Source organism: Podarcis filfolensis (genome assembly GCF_964270895.1).
Source record: "Podarcis filfolensis genome assembly, chromosome: 9".
Taxonomy (NCBI): Eukaryota; Metazoa; Chordata; class Lepidosauria; order Squamata; family Lacertidae; genus Podarcis; species Podarcis filfolensis.
Genome location: NC_139610.1, coordinates 38267419 through 38287408, shown reverse-complemented (window position 1 = coordinate 38287408; position 19990 = coordinate 38267419). Strand labels below are relative to the sequence as shown.

The following is a 19990-nucleotide window of genomic DNA, read 5'->3' as shown; positions in this document are numbered from 1 at the left end:
GAATCAGATGGTTTTAAAGCTCCTTAAGACATGTCTAACAAGGAAGTAAAAGAGCAGTTTTTAAAAGTGATCATCACAGCAGATGGGACGGATATGCTTCAGTAGATTTCAAAGTTTCTGTTCCTCTATATTGGCCAGTCTAATGTTGGTTGTCATGCATAGTGACTCAGAGCTGCGGAAGACAATGCACATCGGTTTGCACCAAGTGATGCAGCTAGTCTGTTCAACAAGGTGGAGATAAGCTTAGGGATGTGTAACAATGGACTTTGAAGCAAAACTTCCTTTTTCTCTCCTGTCCTCTCCAGCCTTCCATACATCCTGGAGCAGATTAAGGGTGCGGGGAGGGATAGTAAACTGAAGTTCTGTTCCACCATATTGAACATATGACACATTGGCTACAACCTATAGACACACAAAAATGGTAAGCAAAGCTCTTTAGCCATGAATATTATCTCCCCCACCTTTTTACTTGTGAACTATGGCCTATTGTAAGTGATAGGTTAAGGAAAACCATTTGTTCTGAGTTAACAGAGGCTTTATGGCCTCCTTCTAAGTTGCTCATATGCAGAAAAGAGCTGGAGTGGTACAATGTTTGGTGTCCAACTTGCACCAAGGAGACCTGCTCCAGACCCCAATCAGCCATGAAGCTCACTGGGCGATGCTGGGCACAGACACAGTCTCACAGCCTAACCTTTACCCTACATGTGAGCATGGAATAGGGATGCTCCATTTCCCTTTGAGCATCTTGAGGAGGAATGGGTTAAAATGGTGAAATAGTGTGCCACACAATGTTTCTCACAACTGTATTTACAAAGGAGGGGAAAGGGTATTGGATTCAGTCATCATTCATGCCCGGAACAAACCTACAGGATATTAATTGATTACAGAAGTACTTCTGCTTACAGTCCTAGAAAGAAGAATCTCAATTGTGAGCAAAAGTATAATTTTTGGGGGGGGGGGATTGCTACTGCCAATTGCAGGAAGTTAAAGCATAGCTTTTTAGAACTGGGTAATAGATTAAAACATAAATCGTATTTGTAGAAAATACCTTACCTGGAAACTGGTCTCTCTGACAAAAGTTTTGCAATCTCCACAGAATCAAAATGTGCAAAATAATCTGTTCTTGCATGGTTAATTTTACTGTATTTTACACATGTGGAAACTTGTTAAGATTATAAAACAGCAAGTTGGCATAAAAATACAAAAACCAAAAACTGCACTCTGGCTCCCACCAGATCATGAGAATGAACGAAACTGGTGACATCTCTTTATTGTCATTCAACATTCCACAGCAATAATTCATTTAACAGTTGGTTGTTGCAATCTCTGTGTTTTATAGAGGTAACATAAGCTATCCTATTTTAAGAAGAAATTCCCACAGCTGAATGAATACATGTCTGTTTTGTGCACTTCAGAGGAAGTAACAGCAAAGCATGTCTCAATTAAAAATACTTTCAGCTGTTTGCTCTATCCTAAAGACCCCCTAAAAGGGACGCGGGTCCCCTGTGGTCTAAACCACAGAGCCTAGGGCTTGCCGATCAGAAGGTCAGCGATTCGAATCACCGTGATGGGGTGAGCTCTCGTTGCTTGGTCCCAGCTCCTGTCCACCTAGCAGTTTGAAAGCACGTCAAAGTGCAAGTAGATAAATAGGTACCGCTCTGGCGGTAAAAAGGCGTTTCCGTGCGCTGCTCTGGTTTGCCAGAAGCGGCTTAGTCATGCTGGCCACATGACCCGGAAGCTGTCTGCGGACAAACGCTGGCTCCCTCTGCCTATAGAGCGAGATGAGAGCTGCAACCCCAGAGTCGTCCGTGACCAGACTAAACTGTCAGGGGTATCTTTACCTTTATCTAAAGACCCCCTTGCTTAATTTGTGGCATATCAATTATTTTCCCTGACAGCTAGTGTGTACTCCTGAATTTGAGGGAACTATTCCAGGAGACACTAATCTCTTGCTTAGGAGAGTGAAACCTGTAGCTTTTCAAATATTTGTGGACTCCCCATCAGCCCCAGCCAGTATGATCAATGGTCAGGAATGGTGAGAACTGGGAGCCCAATGCCATCAATCTTCTATCCATGGCTCTGCCCATTGCTGTTTACTTACCTGTTTTAGACAAAAGTATATTTTGAAATGATGACGGTTTTTATTTTGCATACCCAATATCACATAGAAGTGGTTTTCTGAACAAGGTTTACATAGCATTTAACAAGTGTTTTCTTTAGCAAACATTAAAGAGGATACACACAGTGCCGGATTTACATATAAGCTAAACAAGCTATAGCTTAGGGCCCCACTCCTTGGAGTCCCCCAAAAAAATTAAAGGGAAAAACCTGGATGTACATTTCCAAAATATAATATAAAAAACAAATAAGATAAAACGTACATACAGCAACAGTGTTTTGTGTTGTGTTGGCTCCTATTTGTTATGTTCAAATGGCTTTAGATACCTATTAGGTCCATAAATTACCATAGAGCATATATTCAACATGAAAAACAGCGACAATTTGTTGTTGACAAAGGACAGCTGGATAGATAAAGGGCCCCATTACTTTCAGTAGCTTAGGGCCTCATCAAACCTAAATCCAGCCCTGGATACATATAAATACAATTAAAACTATTTCACTAGCACTTATAAAATCCTGGGACTTACCTTGAGAGCTGAAATGGTGTGTGTGGATGAAGGAGATCATAAGACTTTTAGGCCAGTCTAAACACCCGACCCTTCACAAGCACAGTTGTTTCACACTGGCATTCCACTTGGAAATTCCACTTGGAAATTCCACTTGGGAATTCCACTTGGCATTCCACTTGGAAATTCCAAGTCTAAACACCCGACCCTTCACAAGCACAGTTGTTTCACACTGGCATTCCACTTGGAAATTCCAAGGAAGAATTTGGCAGAGAAAAACATAAACTTAGTAAAGGCATTTAGCGGCTGAGCAGCTTACTGCCAGATGAATAACCATATACTAGCTAGAAGAAAAATACAATTCATTCCATGGAATGGAGGGGGAAATGGGTGGGCTGATGGGCTCTGGGTGTGTCTGAGAATAAGAGTAAATTGGGATCTGCATTTGCATATTCAGAAATGGCGCAAATTGCTTCAGAACTGAAGAATGGCCTTGTAACAAGACTAGTTTTGAACATGCTGGGTTTGGGTTTGAGATGTGCTAGCAAAACAAAACAAAAGCTTTATATGTAATCCTGTTTGTGAACTAGCCATAGCCTTCAGGCTTCCCCTGAATGCTCTGGCAGATTGAGCGGACAAGATGGATGGTGGGCCCAACAGTCAAGAAGGCAGTTTCTGCAAATGCTGTAGGGGGAAGTGGGGGGTGCTGATGGGACTCATCAACCTGGGAAGGGAGCCCATCTAGGAGAAAGAAAATGCTGATCCATGCAGGCTCCACTGCATGCCTATCAATATACAGTAGATATATATAGTTTTAATTCTATCAGTGTCTGATTAAAACAACTTTTTAGCTGTTCTTATTTTATATGTAAGCTGCCTTGCATCTCTTTCAGGGGAAAAGTGGGATATAAATAAATACTATAATAACAATAACCTGAAGGGAGCATCTCCACCCCCTTCATTCAGGCTGGACACTAAGGTTTCCTCACTGTGAGAGTAAAGTTACAGGGAACTAGGCAGAGGGACTTCTCAGTGGTGGGACCCTCCCATCAGCTGTCATAGATAAATAACTATACAACTTTTAGAAGACATCTGAAGGCAGCCCTGTATCAGGAGGTTTTTTAATGTTTGATGTTTTATTATGATGGGCAGTCTGGTGCTGGTGCTGGTGTTATTTCTGCTGCTTATTGTCTTCCAATGAGAGCAGTTGCTTCTGCTACCACTTTTGCTTGCCCTTCCCTTTTGGGGACTTGTGGTTGAAAGCTTAGTGTGGTGTCTGCTTGACAGGTATTGAGCTGCAAGAGGTGCACTGCCCAGCCAATACCCCTTGCATCATACAGTGCGGGGAAAAGCAGAAGCCCTTGGCAGAAGATCAGGGCTTGCATGGGACCGATAATCTGCTGATGAGACGGATATATTTAACTTAGCCACTGATGACATTAACAGGAAACCACAGACATGAACATGATGGAAGAGCCTGAAGAACACCGTCCATGAGGAAGTAAAACAAAGGTTTTTTTTAAAAGCTGTTGCATAATTTCTGAATCAGAGGTTGCCAGATTTTTTGTAGGCACCTTTCAGTTTTGAGAATATGCCACAGGCAGCAGTGACAAAATGGCTCCCATATCTGAAAGAACAGAAAGAGAGATGGGACCACAAAATGATGTGGTCATGCACCCCATCAGTGTGGGAAACGCGCACTTGCATCAGCCACCGCCATGCTTGTTCAGAGAAGCACTTTGAACCTTCACTCTTGTTCAGAACAGATGGTGTGCACTTGTGCTGGCATTCAGAAAAGGTGAATGCCTCTTCTCCTTAAATATGTGAACATGTTTAAGGAGAGGTGTTCCGTCTAGAAGAGGCTGAGCCAGTACAAACAGGTACTGAGCATGAAGTGAAATCTCTCATACACGGTGGACTTCTAGGGGATGTTTACTGAGACCTTTTGTGGGCACCAGAAGTAGTACTGGGGGCATACTGTTGCCTGTGGGCTCCACACTGCTGACCCCTCTGATCTAAAGGGCATGCTGCTGATCCCTTGTGGCCTCATTTACTAGGATTCCTGTGTTGTTCTACTGAACCTGTTGTATAGGTTTGCTGACACTACAAAATTATTTAGATGACTTCAGTATTGCAGGATAACATACGAAGTGGCTTGCTTCTCTGTGCACTGGCTTTGCTGAAAATAACATAAAAACAACAGCTAGCAGAGGGACATCTGTAGGTGAGAACTATTAAACAGAATTTGCTCCTGTTGCACTGATTTAAGAGAAGGGGACTTTTAGGTTCTTAAAAAGAACTCCCTGGTAAACCAACTCCAGGCAACGGACGATATGCCTGTTCCAATGGTAAAAGTTTTCCTTGAATTGGCTGGAAAATGTCCAATATTTGCTTCCAACTGAAGACTGGAGGACTGGATGTTCTCCTTTGCTGAACGTGTCAAGTGCAGTTGAAGTGAACAGCCAGTGACTTGTCTCCTAGGGGCTGCCAGATGTCCCAATGGGAAGCCCACACACAGGACCTGCGATTCCCAGTAACTGGTATTCAAAAGCAGTGGAGGAGGAACCTAGTAATGGTTAAAAGTCACTGATGAGATCAACTTAAAATGTTCACCATTTTTTTAAAAAAGGTGTAAAAATTCACTGGAGAAGTAGGCAAAGATTCATCATGTCTTGAGCAGCTCTCCACCTTCCAGGCTTGCTGTCCAGGACTGGTCCAAGACATTTTGCTGCCTGAGGCAAAGAACAAGATAACACCTCTCCCTGTTCTACATACCACACCAGGAAAGGCAACAGGACTCCATCCTCAAAGCAGGATGCTTTGTTTCCTATCATCGCTTGCCCTGTATCTTCCTGCTGAATTCCTGTTAACTTTTCATACCACAAATGTTGTGTCGCTGTTTATGTTCTGCTTTGGTTGTGCTATAGCACAAGTGTTCCCTTGTAGATGGACGATAATGCAGCAACATTGGGGAAATTTGCAGAACTGATCAAGCTGATTGATATGTCAATGGCCACTAAGGCATTATTGTTGTGTCAATAGCATATCACAAAATATATCCCCACCCCCACCCCCACCAAGAACTCTGCTCCAGTCTGGAGGGACCCTAACTCTTTTTAATGTGCTGGGTGGCGGAGGGATGTACGAGAAGGGCTCCATTTTAGGCAGCATAGTGTTTTGAGGCAGCACTTCCTCCATCAAGACCTAGAAACCCATAACCACACCGTGCATGTAAAGCACCCAGCTCTCCCCAAAGAATCCTGGGAATTGTAGTTACAGATAGGTAGCCGTGTTGGTCTGTCATAGTCAAAACAAAAAAAAAATTTTTTTTCCCTTCCAGTAGCACCTTAAAGACCAACTAAGTTAGTTCTTGGCATGCACACGAAAGCTCATAACAAGAACTAACTTAGTTGGTCTTTAAGGTGCTACTGGAAGGAATTTTTTTGTTTTTTTTGTTTTGACTGGGAATTGTAGTTCAGCCTCTTCAGAGCACTCTTAACAAACTACGCTTGAGATTCCTGCATTGCAAGGGGTTGGACTGGAATAGTCCTTGAGCTCCTTCCAGCGTTACGATTCTATGATTCTACATTTGCCAGGATTCTTTGGGTAAGCCAGAGGCTTTAAATGTATGGTGCTGCAGCTGTGACCCAAGGCTGCCTTCAATAAAAGTTCATTTAATATGGTGCGTTCACTTGAGAGCAGCCCTTATCCCTCTTCGTCGCCCCTCACGCCCAGAAACCTCAAGCTTCCCTTCTGCACGATTTGCTCCCGGTGCTGCCACTCTCTGTGCTGCGGGAGCAACGGGCTTACTGCCCCGGGGTAAGAAGCCCGCCACAAGCGACTCCGGAGGCGAGCGGCCCGCGCGGTGACCTCCGGCTAACTCGGCAGCGGGGCAAGGCCGGAGGGTCCCTCCGCCCGCCGGGAGGCCTCGCGCTTCAGGGCCCGGGGGCGTCTGTTCGCCCCCGCCCCCGGGGCGACTCCGGCACCTGAAGCCTGGCGGCAACGGCTGCACCGAGTCGTCCCCCTCCCCCGCCGGCGAATGGCCGGCTGCCCGCCCGCCGCGCTCCTCCCCTTCTGGCTCCGTCCTCGCCCGCGTCTGCAAGGCAAACCCTCAGAGGCCCGCCAGGCACTTCCCCTCCGGGAAATCCAGTTGCGGAGAAGCGGCGGACGGAGCCGGGAGCGCGGCGGAGAGGCGCCTTCAACTCTTGCAGGACGACGCGGACTTTGCGCACCTGAGAAGCCCCAACCCCTTGGAAGAGACTCTGCATGCGCTGCAGGTGGGTATTGTATTTTTCTAGTGTTTTTATGTGTTTTCTTCTTGCTGCGGCTCGACGCTTTCGAAGCAAGCCCACACCCGCCTGCTCACAAGTAAGTCCGTCCCGCTGAGTTCCATGGCATTTACTGGTAGTTAATAAGTATAGGATTGCAGCTTAAGCCGATGGTTGCGCTGCTGCGGACAGGGCAGTTCTTTCCACGTTTACGCTAGAAAAAAAGTTCATGGAGTTTGTTTCTGAGAAAACGTGCTGCGCTGCTTAATTTTTGTTTTTCCACTTTCCTTCCCTCTGCAATGGGGATGCAAAAGCAGCTGCATTCTCTTTGACATGCATTGCATGGCGATGCTCATTTGAAAGCCCTTTCCCGCTCTCTCTCCCACTTTAGTCACACTTTTACAAGTAGGTCTGAAAGTGAAACGATCCACAGGTATTTGTGTGTGAAAAAATGGTCATAAGAACTTCCCAGGTTTTAGATATAGCTTGACATGCATGAAGTAAGCACCAGTGGGATCTTGCCACTGGCTTTCCTCCAATGCACCTTCTCGTGTGCAATCCACTGCCATTGCTCATTCGGCCTGCGGTTGCCCACACCAGGCATGGAGGTGCCGTGTAGCTTCAAAGGATGCTCCTGCCCCCCACCCCCCACCCCCTGCCCCCCAACAGCCCCACTGTGGAAGCACCATTTGGTGTGAACTATTCAGGTAGCAGATTTCCTTCTGGTTTCCTTCTATCTGTTACAAAAAGGAATAGTAACTAGTGTAGTTTAGTTTTGCTCCACACTTTAGTTCTGGGCAGAGTCATTCTGCCTTGAACCCTTAGCGGGACACTTGCAATAGTATGGATCAAAAGCATGGTTCTTGCATGGCTTTTGAAGTTCAAGAGAAGACTTGACATGGCCACTCAAGTGTGTTTCTTGCTCAGTACACTATTCTGCCTTGCTATTTAGAAGATGCCTGCACAGCCCATCCTCCTGGTGTTTATGTATTGGAGATTAGAAAACAGGTGTTTAAGATTTCTTTCACACACCTAACCCTTGTCAGCACAGAAAATCCACAGGACTTATTTCCCTCCCCTTCGTTGGTCATGGATGCACGTTCATTGATACGTTTTCTGCCGCAAGGATTATGAAGGAGCATAAGTTTAATTTTCCAGCGCTGGTACTGCGTCTGTGATTTTATTTTCTGTTTTATTCTACACCTGATAGAATTCTAAATAGGGGCACCAGTCCTAGTGAACCTCACTGATGAAATAAACCCAATGGCTGTGAAACGTCACTGGCAACTGATGGACAGCTATGGCACAGCCCCTTACAGTTAGTGGCATATCAGTCACACTACATCCTTTCACGATGTACACTGGTTGCGAATAAACTAAATGCAGTGGTGAGGGCTAGGGCACAACATGCAAAAGGAGGGGTTGCTGGCACACACACACCCCATCTGCCCACTGTCTTCTCCTTCCACAGAGTCGCAGCTTCAGCTGGCATCCCCAGGTCAAAGGATTGGGTAGCAGGTGGTGAGGAAAGCTTCTGCCTGGCAGCCACTGCTGGTAAGAGGAGACCAGCCTTCTCTAACCTGGCTGCCATCCAGCTGTGTTTTGGACTAGAAGCCCCATCAGCCCCAGCCAGCATGCTTTCTCTCCTACTTTATTACATGTGTGTATGTGGACTACAGGGATGCGGGTGGCGCTGTGGGTTAAACCACAGAGCCTAGGACTTGCTGATCAGAAGGTTGGCGGTTCGAATCCCCGCAACAGAGTGAGCTCCTGTTGCTCCTGCCAACCTAGCAGTTTGAAAGCATGTCAAAGTGCAAGTAGATAAATAGGTACCACTCCAGCAGGAAGGTAAACAGTGTTTCCGTGTGCTGCTCTGGTTCACAAGAAGCGGCTTAGTCATGCTGGCCACATGACCCGGAAACTGTACACTGGGCTCCCTCGGCCAATAAAGTGAGATGAGTGCCGCAACCCCAGAGTCGGCCATGACTGGACCTAATGGTCAGGGGTCCCTTTACCTTTACCTATGTGGACTACAACTCCGATCACCTCCAGCCAGCCTGCTGTCTGGGACTGATGGGAATTGAAATCCAAAACAACTGGAAGTTTGGTACAGATGGACAAATAGTGTGGCCTGGTGTGAGGAGGTTTCCTATGCCCTCCTGCCCTTGTTCTTCATTCTTTTGTCAGGTGCACTCCTTTCTGCTTTGTTTACTAAGGTTCGCACCACCTTGCATATAAACTGCTGTAGGTGATCTCCTCATTTCTCAGTCATCCCCAGGATGTATTGTATCTTCTTGAGTGTGTAAGAGAGAGCCCATCCTGTGTTGCATGGCGAGCCCCCGAGCCCCACCCATTTCTTAGATAATGAAACACAGGGACACCAATATTTTGGGTTAATGGGATAAATAAGGCTACAACTTTATTGGTTACAGATGTGAGTGGTATTGGCTTAGGCCAGGGGTCAGCAACCTTTTTCAGCCATGGGCCGGTCCACTGTCCTTCACCATGTGGTGGGCCGGACTATTTTTTTGGGGGGGGGATGAATGAATTCCTATGCCCCACAAATAACCCAGAGGTGCATTTTAAATAAAAGGACACATTCTGCTCATGTAAAAACACACTGATTCCTGGACCGTCTGTGGGCTGGATTGAGAAGGCGATTGGGCCACATCCGGTCCGTGGACCTTAGGTTGCCTACCCCTGACTTAGGCAATGGAACTAAACCGAATATATCTGACTCCTGCCCGTCATGCAGGTAGTCTCATAAGGGTCAACCACCAGTAGGGGGAGCCCTGTTGATGTTATCAACTGTGAGCTCCCCCAGGGTCACCGGTCGTGGCATGGCCCTAACCCTTACCCGGGCTTTGGACAGGATCTACACCCCCGGATCCCTTTAACAGAATACCTTTAAAGAGGAGGGTCAGGTGAAGGCCACAACCTCCCCTCCCATAAACCTGGTTTACCAATGCCTAACTGCCAAACCTTACAAAGTTGTGATGATTGCTTCAAGGCAGGTGAAAACCACATTGCTGGTGCCAGTTTCCCAAGTGGGAAAATTCCTACCTGGCTCCCTCAACAGGCGACTAACTGTAGTCCATAGCAAGCACAAAATGGCGTATGCATAGAAATAGGGTGGGAGATCTGATGCAGGAGGAGAAAAGGAGACTGAGCCCCCAGCCACGCGGATGTTTAAATCAGGTAAGCCACACCCCCAATTGACCATATTGGTCGGCCGTGGGGCGTGACACGGCCAGGACTCCCAATGACATGGGCAGCATCACTATGCCCCCTGCTGTACACAGGGAGTGTTCGTGGCCAGCCTGCAACTTGACCTCCCTGGGAAGGTGAGCGGTTTTTCAGAACCCAGTGTTTGGAGAAGCTACTTCATTTGTATTTGTTGTTTGCCCATTTGTTGTCTGCTAAAACACTAAGGCTGCAGTCCTAACCCCATTTACCCAAGGGCAAACCCTACTGAATTCAGTAGGACCTACTTATGAGTAGATACGTTTAGGATTGTGCTGTTGATCAATTAACTTGGGGGCAAGTGTGCAACAGCCTGTAGGTTTCCCATTGCCAACTAATGCTTGTTGTTTCCAAATTGCTACTTGACAATAGCAGATGGAGGGGGGAGAGAGAGAGAAAAGGCTTTTTTCAGGTTTGTGCAGTTGTTTATGTTATAAATGTGCCTGGGACATTCCCAGCAAAAGCATCTGGAATGAATCGAGGTCACCAGCCTTTCTTGCATGAATATGAAAGTGCAGGCAGTGGTGGGAGGGGGGAAGTTTTGGGACTTTCCCTTCTGTTGGCACAAGATCCAGCCAAGCAAAAGCTGCTGGGAGGGCAGCCAACTGAACCAAAAGTGCAGGACGAAAGTTTGGCTGCTTCAAAACAGCTCAGAAATTACTGCTCTTTGGTTTGGTCTTCAAGAGACCAGGGCTCAAATTCATCTCTAGCCCTCAACTTGTTGAGCAGCCTTCAGTTGATTGCTTTGGTTCCCCTGTCTGTAAAATGATGGCTTGTGTCGCTTTACAACAATTGTGAGAATGAGAGTTGGCCCATGTAGACTAAAGCACTGTTTACATGGTCAATAGCTGTCCTGTGCTACAGTTTAGTTTATGAGCAACAAAATAACAATCAGTAGCATAGGACAGCTATTGCCCATGTAGTGCAACTGATGCTGCCAAACATCTGGAATGGCCATTTTGGATTTACTGCCTGTCTGCAGGATACCTTCCAAGGTGGCAGTGCCCATGGCAACAGCTTTGGCAAATACCCACAGCAGCGATTCCCCCCAAACAGCCTGTGGTTCAACTAAGTTTGACTCAGTTTGAAATGGATGAGCATTAAGTTAGGGTCACTAATTTCTTTAGATCTACTCGTGAGTAAAGCTTCATTGAAGGCCACCCTTGATATTATTATTATTATTAATTGAATTTCTATACTGCCCTATATCCAGGGGTCTTAGGGTGGTTCACAGAATAAAATCAAGATATAAAACCACAAAATAACTAATAAAAATAAAAGCAACAACCCAATAGCCCACCCCCACCCCAAACAAATACATTTTAAAAGGGCATGGGATGTTAAAAAGGAACATTTTTGCTTGGCACCTAAAGGTGTCTGTATATTAGTGGCTGAAGCCAGGGGCAACCGCCTGATTGGTCCTCTTGTCAAGCCTCTATCTATCAGTGAACTTTCTTATAGCAGTTTGTATAAAAAGTTGTTAAAATAGTGACTGTGTGATTAAATGCTTTTAATAGTGAATTAAAAACAAATTCACACAATTCTGTTTCTGTTTCTTTCTTCCTTTTTCACCCCTCCTCCACCACCACCATTTAGACAGTCATGTTTGAGCAAGTCTGGTGCCTGTGGTTCATCTCTGCTGTTGGAGCTGTGAGTCTCTCTGCCCAGCAGATCAGCCCGTTTTGCGATGCCACTCACTTTTGCAACTATTCTTCAAGGGCTTTACGTGCAGTTCCTTCTGGGCTAGAAGATGATATTGTGAAGCTGGATTTGACCTCCAACAGTATAGAGCACATCGGGGAAGAGGACCTGAAGTTTGCCATCAATCTGAAAACTCTTTTGCTCCAATCTAACCAAATTCGGACAATTGATGAGAAGGCCTTCCGCTCCCTTGTAAAGCTGGAATACTTGGATTTATCAAAGAACAAACTGTCTCACTTGTCGCCCTCTTGGTTCAGGCCCCTTTCTTCCTTACAGAAGTTGAACCTAATAGGTAACAGCTACCAGATTCTTGGGGAAGCTCCACTGTTTTCTGAATTGCCAAAACTGAGATACCTGTACTTTGGAAATGACAACTTCTCTGCTTTACAGACACATGACTTGGAAGGAATTTCAACTCTTGAAGAACTGGAAATTGAAGGACACAACCTCAAACAATATGTAGCAGGAACTCTGAAATCAATTAAGTTGATAAATCACATTATGTTGAATATTCCCCCCGATGCCACTTTAGCTGCAATTATATATGATGTTACAGATTCTGTGGTGTGTCTTGAACTGAGAAATATACAAATCCTTGATATGCCGCCCATTCCCTATTCTGATCCAGTGCTTCTTACAGCTGTGCAGAAAGTTATCCTTAGAAATGTTGAACTTTCGGATATGTCTGTCATTCGGATTGCACCCATATTTTCCCGTATGAAACAAATGCAAGAGATAGAGATAGTAGATTGCAAGTTTGAAGGTACTGGGCAGTTTTATGGTCTTCAAGATGCTCCAACTTCCCTGAAAGTGATAACAGTCAGAAATTTGACAATTACCAAGTTTTATTCCTTTTCAGATCTTTCTTCTGTGACGCCTTTTGTGACGAACTTTACCAGACTTACACTTGAAAATGCATTTGTTTATCTAGTGCCCTGTGATCTTGCAAGGCACTTCTATTCCCTCCTGTATCTTGATTTCAGTGGGAATTTGTTGCTAGATCCGTATTTGAAAAAATCATTGTGTGCGGATGCCTGGCCTAGATTACAAACTTTAAATGTCAGTCGGAATTCTTTGAAGCAGATTTCAGTAGTAGCAGAAAGCGTAGCTCTTAGACGGCATCTTATTAACTTGGATATAAGTCAAAATAACTTTGAAGCAATGCCAGCCTCGTGTGTTTGGCCCAGAAGTCTGAAATTTTTAAATATATCTGGCTGTAAATTAAACATGCTCACAAACTGCATTCCTCGAAGTCTCAAAGTACTGGATGTTAGCCATAATAACCTCAAAGACTTCAGATTGAGCCTTCCTGACCTGCAGGAGCTTTACATCAAAGACAACAGATTGACAACCCTACCGGATGCTGCCTCAATTCCTAGTGCTAGAATCATAAATATTAGACGAAACCAAATATTCGACTTCAATGAGCAGCAACTTGTCAAATTTGCAAAAATCGAGAAACTGGATGCGCGTTACAACAGTTTCCGCTGCTCGTGTGAATTTGTATCCTTCACGCAGTCACAACAAGGACCATCTAATGTCTTTGTTGCGTGGCCAGAAAACTACATCTGTGACTCTCCAGAGCATGTAAGAGGGAAGCGAGTGGGAGCTGTTCAGTTTCGGCCCTCTGACTGCCACCTGACTTTGATGGTGTCCTTAATCTGCATCCTGATGCTGTTGGTTGTCGTGGCGGCGGCCGTTCTTTGCCACAAGCTTCATGCCATCTGGTATATGCAAATGACCTGGGCGTGGCTTCAAGCGAAACGCAAGCCCCAGAGAAACCACAAGAAAGAAACCTGCTATGATGCCTTTGTTTCCTACAGCGAGCAGGACTCTGAATGGGTGGAAGACGTCATGGTGCAGGAGCTGGAGCAAGCTAATCCCCCATTTAAACTCTGCCTCCATAAAAGGGATTTTACGCCTGGCAAATGGATTGTGGACAACATTATCGACTCCATTGAGAAGAGTTCTAAAACTCTGTTCGTGCTGTCAGAGCACTTTGTACAAAGCGAGTGGTGCAAGTACGAACTTGATTTCTCTCACTTCCGGCTTTTTGATGAGAACAACGATGCAGCAATTCTGATCCTTCTGGAGCCCATTCCAGAGAAGACCATCCCCAAAAGGTTTTGTAAGCTCAGGAAACTAATGAATACAAAAACCTACCTTGAATGGCCAAGGGATGAAGTTCAACAGCAAATATTTTGGTTTAATTTGAAAATGGCAATAAAATCCTAGCAGAGACTGTAGGGTACGAAGGGATGGGAGAATCTGTGCTTTCCTGTTTCTCTCAGCTTCTCATTTTACCAGCCTTAAGTTTTCCACATTTTTACATCAGTTTGCACTTTACAAAAAAAAAAAGTCCTTATGAGAATTCAGCTAATTTTTCCTTCATATGCACATTTCTGCAAAACCATTTTGTGCACTGTATATTCATTTTTATGTGCCCATGCACATGCATTATTTGCAATACTTGGTTGAAAAACTGCATTGCGGAATTCAGAGAGTTTTGAAGGGTGGCTGCATTTCTGTACAGTTTCAGAAAGTGCAAATTATATGAGTTTGCCTTTAAATGTGAACTGGATCAAACTTCTTCCTCGTCCCTGATGTATGTGATCCTTTCAGTCTGAGCTGTGTGCTCCACTCTTATGTGAAGCATGTAATAGGGTAGGCAGTTGGTAGTTGGGATGAGCAGATAAAAAAAGAGGATAGCACTCTTGCACCTTTAATAGTCTGCCTGTATGATGGAATTCTCTCTTCTTCATAACTGCTAAAGGTGCAGGAGTCCTAGTCCCTTAATTTTTTTAACCTGGCCGCCTTACTGGCAGTCCAGACCCAGCCTAATCCTCAGGATTCTTTCACCTGACCCCCAAGACGACAGCTGAATCCTAAGGCATACACCCCTTATGCAACTTTGCCTCCACACTGCTTCCAGAAAAATTAGCAAAGTGTAATGCCTCTCCATGGGATGTGGGTGGCGCTGTGGGTTAAACCACAGCGCCACTTGCCGATCAGAAGGTCGGCGGTTCAAATCCCTGCGATGGGGTGAGCTCCTGTTGCTCGGTCCCTGCTCCTGCCAACCTAGCAGTTCGAAAGCACGTCAAAGTACAAGTCGATAAATAGGTACTGCTCCGGTGGGAAGGTAAACGGTGTTTCTGTGCGCTGCTCTGGTTCTCCAGAAGCGGCTTAGTCATGCTGGCCACATGACCCGGAAGCTGTACGCCGGCTCCCTCGGCCAATAGCACCGCAACCCCAGAGTCGGCCACGACTGAACCTAATGGTCAGGGGTCCCTTTACCTTTACCTTTAATGCCTCTCCAGGTTGGACAGCAGCAGTTGCTCCTTTGGAGCGTTCCCTTTTGTGCCTCAGCTGCTCATATTTGCATGTAAGGCAGGACACCAGCCAGTGGGAGCAAGCTGCACAAGCTCCTAAGGCAGGCATAGGCAAACTCTGCCCTCCAGATGTTTTGGGACTACAACTCCCATCATCCCTGACCACTGGTCCTGTTAGCTAGGGATGGTGGGAGTTGTAGTCCCAAAACACCTGGAGGGCTGAGTTTGCCTATGCCTGTCCTAAGGCAAGGATGGTGAACCTGCGACCCACCAGATGGGTGGTTTATAGCTCTCACCACTCTTGCCTGAAGATGCATAGTGAAGAGGGACTGCCCCTCTCAGTGCTCTCAGTGCTCTGAGCTGTGCAAGAGCACATTTGTACAGGTTGCTATTTATACACTGGAAGGGCAGGAAGCACTTGCTGCGTGGTCTGAATGCTCTTTCAAGCTTGCTGTATGCTGCTTCACACATTGACTGATGCCATTATAGTTTCCTGTGTACCTGGTGTCTTTGCTGGCCAAGTCCTGCATTTTGTAACGTCGTAATAAAACATTCTTATCAAACACATTGTGGCTATATGGTCATGAATCATTCAACTGCACAGATACCCACAGAAGCTGATTCACAACCCAGTTAAATGAAAGTCCTTGGATTGATGTTAATTTAGCTCCACTGAAGAGTTACGCATGAGGCTTATGACATGTTTATTTTTTATTTTTTTCCAAATTGTCACGGTGTTTATTATTATTTTTTTAAAAAATAATATTTATTACTTTTAAACCTTACAAAAAGGAGAAAAGAAAAAAAGAAAAAGCAAAAGAAAGAAAAAACAATACAGTACAATATATAAACAATACACAACACAACATTAACACATTAAACAAAACGAGAGCAAAAACAATTCAAAAAACACACATCATACCGTCTCAATATCCTCTCTTTCATTCCCTTGTTTCATCGACCTCCTCTCACCTCCCTTTTTGTATTCCATTTCTATTAATTATTTCAGCAAATCCTTTCCATCTTTCTCTATTTTCTATCGTATGGTTATCTTAACATATTTTAACCCTATTTTCCATTAATACTATAATACTTATTTATGCTTAATTCCTTATAACATTTCTACTAAAGCCGTATAATTCCCTTCCAACATTTTTCTAACACTCATTAATTTTACATTATTTCCATATATAGATTTTAAACTTTTTCCAATATTCTTCCACCGTCTCTTCTCCCTGGTCTCGGATTCTGCCAGTCATTTCCGTCAATTCCATATAGTCCATCAACCTGGTGATCTTCTGTCCGAGGCTCTTAACTCTTTTCCAAGTCCCTTCTGCAAGTCTTCTTCATATTTATACATGCACTTTACTTTGTCTTCTCCTGATCTTGTTCTTATTTTCCTTCCTTTGATGCTGAAGAGTAGATCTCGGAGAAATTCCCACCTGGCAATGTTTTTATTCCTTCTCGACAAGTCAGCCAATTCTCCATAGTTAAAACTAAGATTCAAAAGATATTTCCAGACGTATTTCAAAGTTCCTCCAAATCTGGCGGTCCCCACAACTCCAGTCTCCTCCTGACCCAAGTCCAGGTCCCAAAGGTCAGTAAATCCCTGCATGAAGGGATCTATCCAACTTTCCTTCTCCAGTCCAAGCGGGGCTCCAATCCTCAAAATCTGACTTTCTCTAAATTCAATCATAAAAGGCATCAACTTATAGTCATCAAATTGCATCTGTAAGGCTGGGGCTCTCTCCCTCTCCACTTGTGCTACTTTAGGTTCCACAACAACAACTTTCTCCCCCGCCTTCTCCTCAATTTGCCATGTCAAAGTAGATCCCTGTATCAATTCCTGAATAGTTTCTGTATTAATATTCACTTTTGTCCCAAATTAGTCACTTTTTGTTCCAAGTTATCAATTTTTATAGTCATCGCATCTGTCTTCTTATGGAGCTGTTCCAGTGAATCATTTATCTTACATAATGCAACCACTAAGGCTTCTTCTGTCAACATTCTTAACGGTCCAAGGTCAATCCCAGATTCTCACAGTTTTTTATCTTGCAGCTGGAAATTCCCCCAGCTCAGCTCATGTAACAATTTCAAAGGCTTCCTCTAGGGGGAAACAATTTCTATTTGTATCAATCCTTTTAAGGACAGTTCAAGCAATAAAGTTAGTTTCAATTTTCAGTTACTTTTACTCCTTTTTAAACGCAGAAGGAGACAATGGAAACAATGTATTTCTCTTATTTAACTAACTGTCAACAAACGATCTATTCACAGTCAATGAGCATTTCCAAAACTTCAGTCTTACTAGCAGCCCGTTTCCAGGTTCAGAGCGGTGGTAATTTGACTTTTTTCACTCTCTCCTGCAGGCTTACACGATCCAAAATTTACCCCCTCTTCTCCTGCTTCCAAGGGGGGTTTGATGATTTTAGCCGATGGAAGTTTAATCCTTTATGGAAGGCTTTCCAAGACTTTAGCTTGCAGCCTCTTTGCTTCAGTCTATTTACAAAAGGGGAAGGCGGACTTCCTGTTTGAAACCTCCCCGTTTCGGTGCCAAATTAAGACGTTTAAAAATCCAATTTTCCGTTCTACTCACGGGTAGTTGTTTTAAGATCAAATTGTCCACAGGAAAAAGTCAGCGCTCTCCGGCAACAGCAATGCGGCTTCACTCCGTGAAAGAAGCAGTCAATTCGAAGCACCGTGCCACTCACTCCACGTCGCTCCGGATCCCCGAAACCGGGTTTCTCCGCAAGTAGGGGAGGCGCAAAAGGTGCCAGCCGAATCCCACGTTCACAGGCTTCTCCCGCCTGTGATTTTTTGTGGGTCCCCGCCTTCGCCGTGGCGGCCAGACCCTAATTTCCATGAAGCAAATTCCTCCTGATCAGAGGAATTCAGCCATTACCGGAGGCGCTAACCCGGAAGTCCGACATGTTTATTGATGAAGGCTGCAATCCTTTGCACACTTAAAAAAAAAAAGTACAGTGGTACCTCGGGTTAGGTACTTAATTCGTTCCGGAGGTCCATACTTAACCTGAAACTGTTCTTCACCTGAAGCACCACTTTGGCTAATGGGGCCTCCCGCTGCTGCCGTGCCGCCAGAGCACGATTTTTGTTCTCATCCTGAAGCAAAGTTCTTAACCTGAAGCACTGTTTCTGGGTTAGCAAAATCTGTAACCTGAAGCATATGTAACCTGAAGCGTATGTAACCCGAGGTACCACTGTATGTATGTCTCCATGTAGTCTTGGGGGAACTTGAGACCTATTTATGTTGGTGGGAGTTGTGCATATAGCACATGTGGCCATTGTGATTTTTACTATGAATCCTTTCGATCATGCTCCTTGTAGGAAAGAAAGTGGGAGAAATCCAGCCAAAGTTTATAATTATTCCCATTCATAAGAACGTAACAGCTTGCTGGATCAGGCCAAAGATATATCTAGTCCCTCTTGTACTTTCAACAGCCAACCAGATGCCTGTAGGAAGTTGGTCAGGAGGACTCAAACCCAAGAGCCCTCTTCCCTTCTGCGGTTTCTAGCAACTGTTGTTCAGAAGCACACAGCATCAAACCATGGAGGAAGAGTGTTGCAGCCATAATGAATGCTCACTCCTCCGATTGTGGGCACCCTTTGCGGGACCGCGTGCAGCACCCCAAGTCATGTGGGACTTACCAGCTGGCTGTGCTGGCCCGGCTCCCTGATGTCGCAGTCGTTGGGGGTTCCCGCCAAACTCCAGTTCAAATAATCCAGTCAGCGGCATTGGTGGAGGTGGGGCCAGCTGAGCGGACCAGTGAGTGAGCAGGCTTCACTCATGTCCGCTGGAGATGAATATAAGGGGGCGGAGCCAACGGCAAAGCATGGCATTGGTGGAGGTGGGACCAGCCGAGCGGACCAGTGAGTGAGCAGGCTTCACTCAGGTCCGCTGGAGATGAATATAAGGGGGCGGAGCCAATGGCAAAGCATGGCTTGCAGTCATTATCTCCATGGATGTGTTTAACCTTTTTAAAGTCATCCAAGTTGGTGGCCATCACTGCCTCCTTCAATTCAAGGGGAGGCATTTAAGAGACGCTAAGTTTATGAAGGCCCTCCCTTCTCAGGCCCAATTGGTATCACCTCTTCTGGTTTTCTGGTGCCAGCTAAAAATGCATTCATTTGCCCAGGTCTTTGGTTGATTTGTTCATTAGCAGTGATAGGGAAGGCTGTGCTTCTGGATCGATGTAACTTGAGGGGGGTGTATGTGTGATGTAACCTTTTATTGGTTTGTTTAATATGCTTGATTAAGGTTCTTAAATTGTACGATGCACTGGGGTTATTTTGTGATAATTTAATATATTTTAAAATGATTATTATTTTAAGGAAGAGCAGGGGCTAGATATCCTTTAAAATAAATAAAAACACAACATATCTCTCCATGAGGCTTATAAATGGTGAACCTTAGATTGTACATAATGCTGGCAACATAAGCCCCAGGGTTCCACCTGGCTTTTGGTCTCATTCATAGGTACAGTGGTACCTCAGGTTATAGACGCTTCAAGTTACAGACGCTTCAGGTTACAGACTCCGCTAACCCAGAAATAGTACCTCGGGTTAAGAACCTTGCTTCAAGATGAGAACAGAAATCGTGCGGCGGCAGCAGGGGGCCCCATTAGCTAAAGTGGTGCTTCAGGTTAAGAATGAACCTCCAGAACAAATTAAGTTATTAACCCAAGGTACCACTGTACAGTGGACCCACAACTTACTCTCACTTCACATATGTGATCGCAACCTTATGCAGGCGGGAAGGAATAAATAAATAAATGGGGAGCAGGGGGAATCTGTTGTTCCCCTCTCT

At 45.0% G+C, this 19990-nt stretch overlaps 1 protein-coding gene across 3 annotated transcripts in view; it reads left to right on the top strand.

Moving 5' to 3' along the window:
* The first annotated feature begins 6217 nt into the window (after positions 1-6217).
* The window catches only part of TLR2 (toll like receptor 2), a 96483-nt gene continuing 82710 nt past the window's right edge, over positions 6218-19990 (top strand). The window contains exons 1-2 of one of the 3 annotated variants that reach the window (XM_083631159.1): positions 6218-6904; positions 11735-14999. In XM_083631159.1, the coding sequence (XP_083487285.1) occupies positions 11741-14074 (2334 nt within the window). In that variant the 5' untranslated portion in view covers positions 6218-6904; positions 11735-11740 and the 3' untranslated portion in view covers positions 14075-14999. Of the gene's footprint in view, positions 6905-8342; positions 8450-11734; positions 15000-19990 lie in introns of those variants that run through there. The other 2 variants (XM_083631160.1, XR_014552146.1) reach the window with 2 other exon arrangements.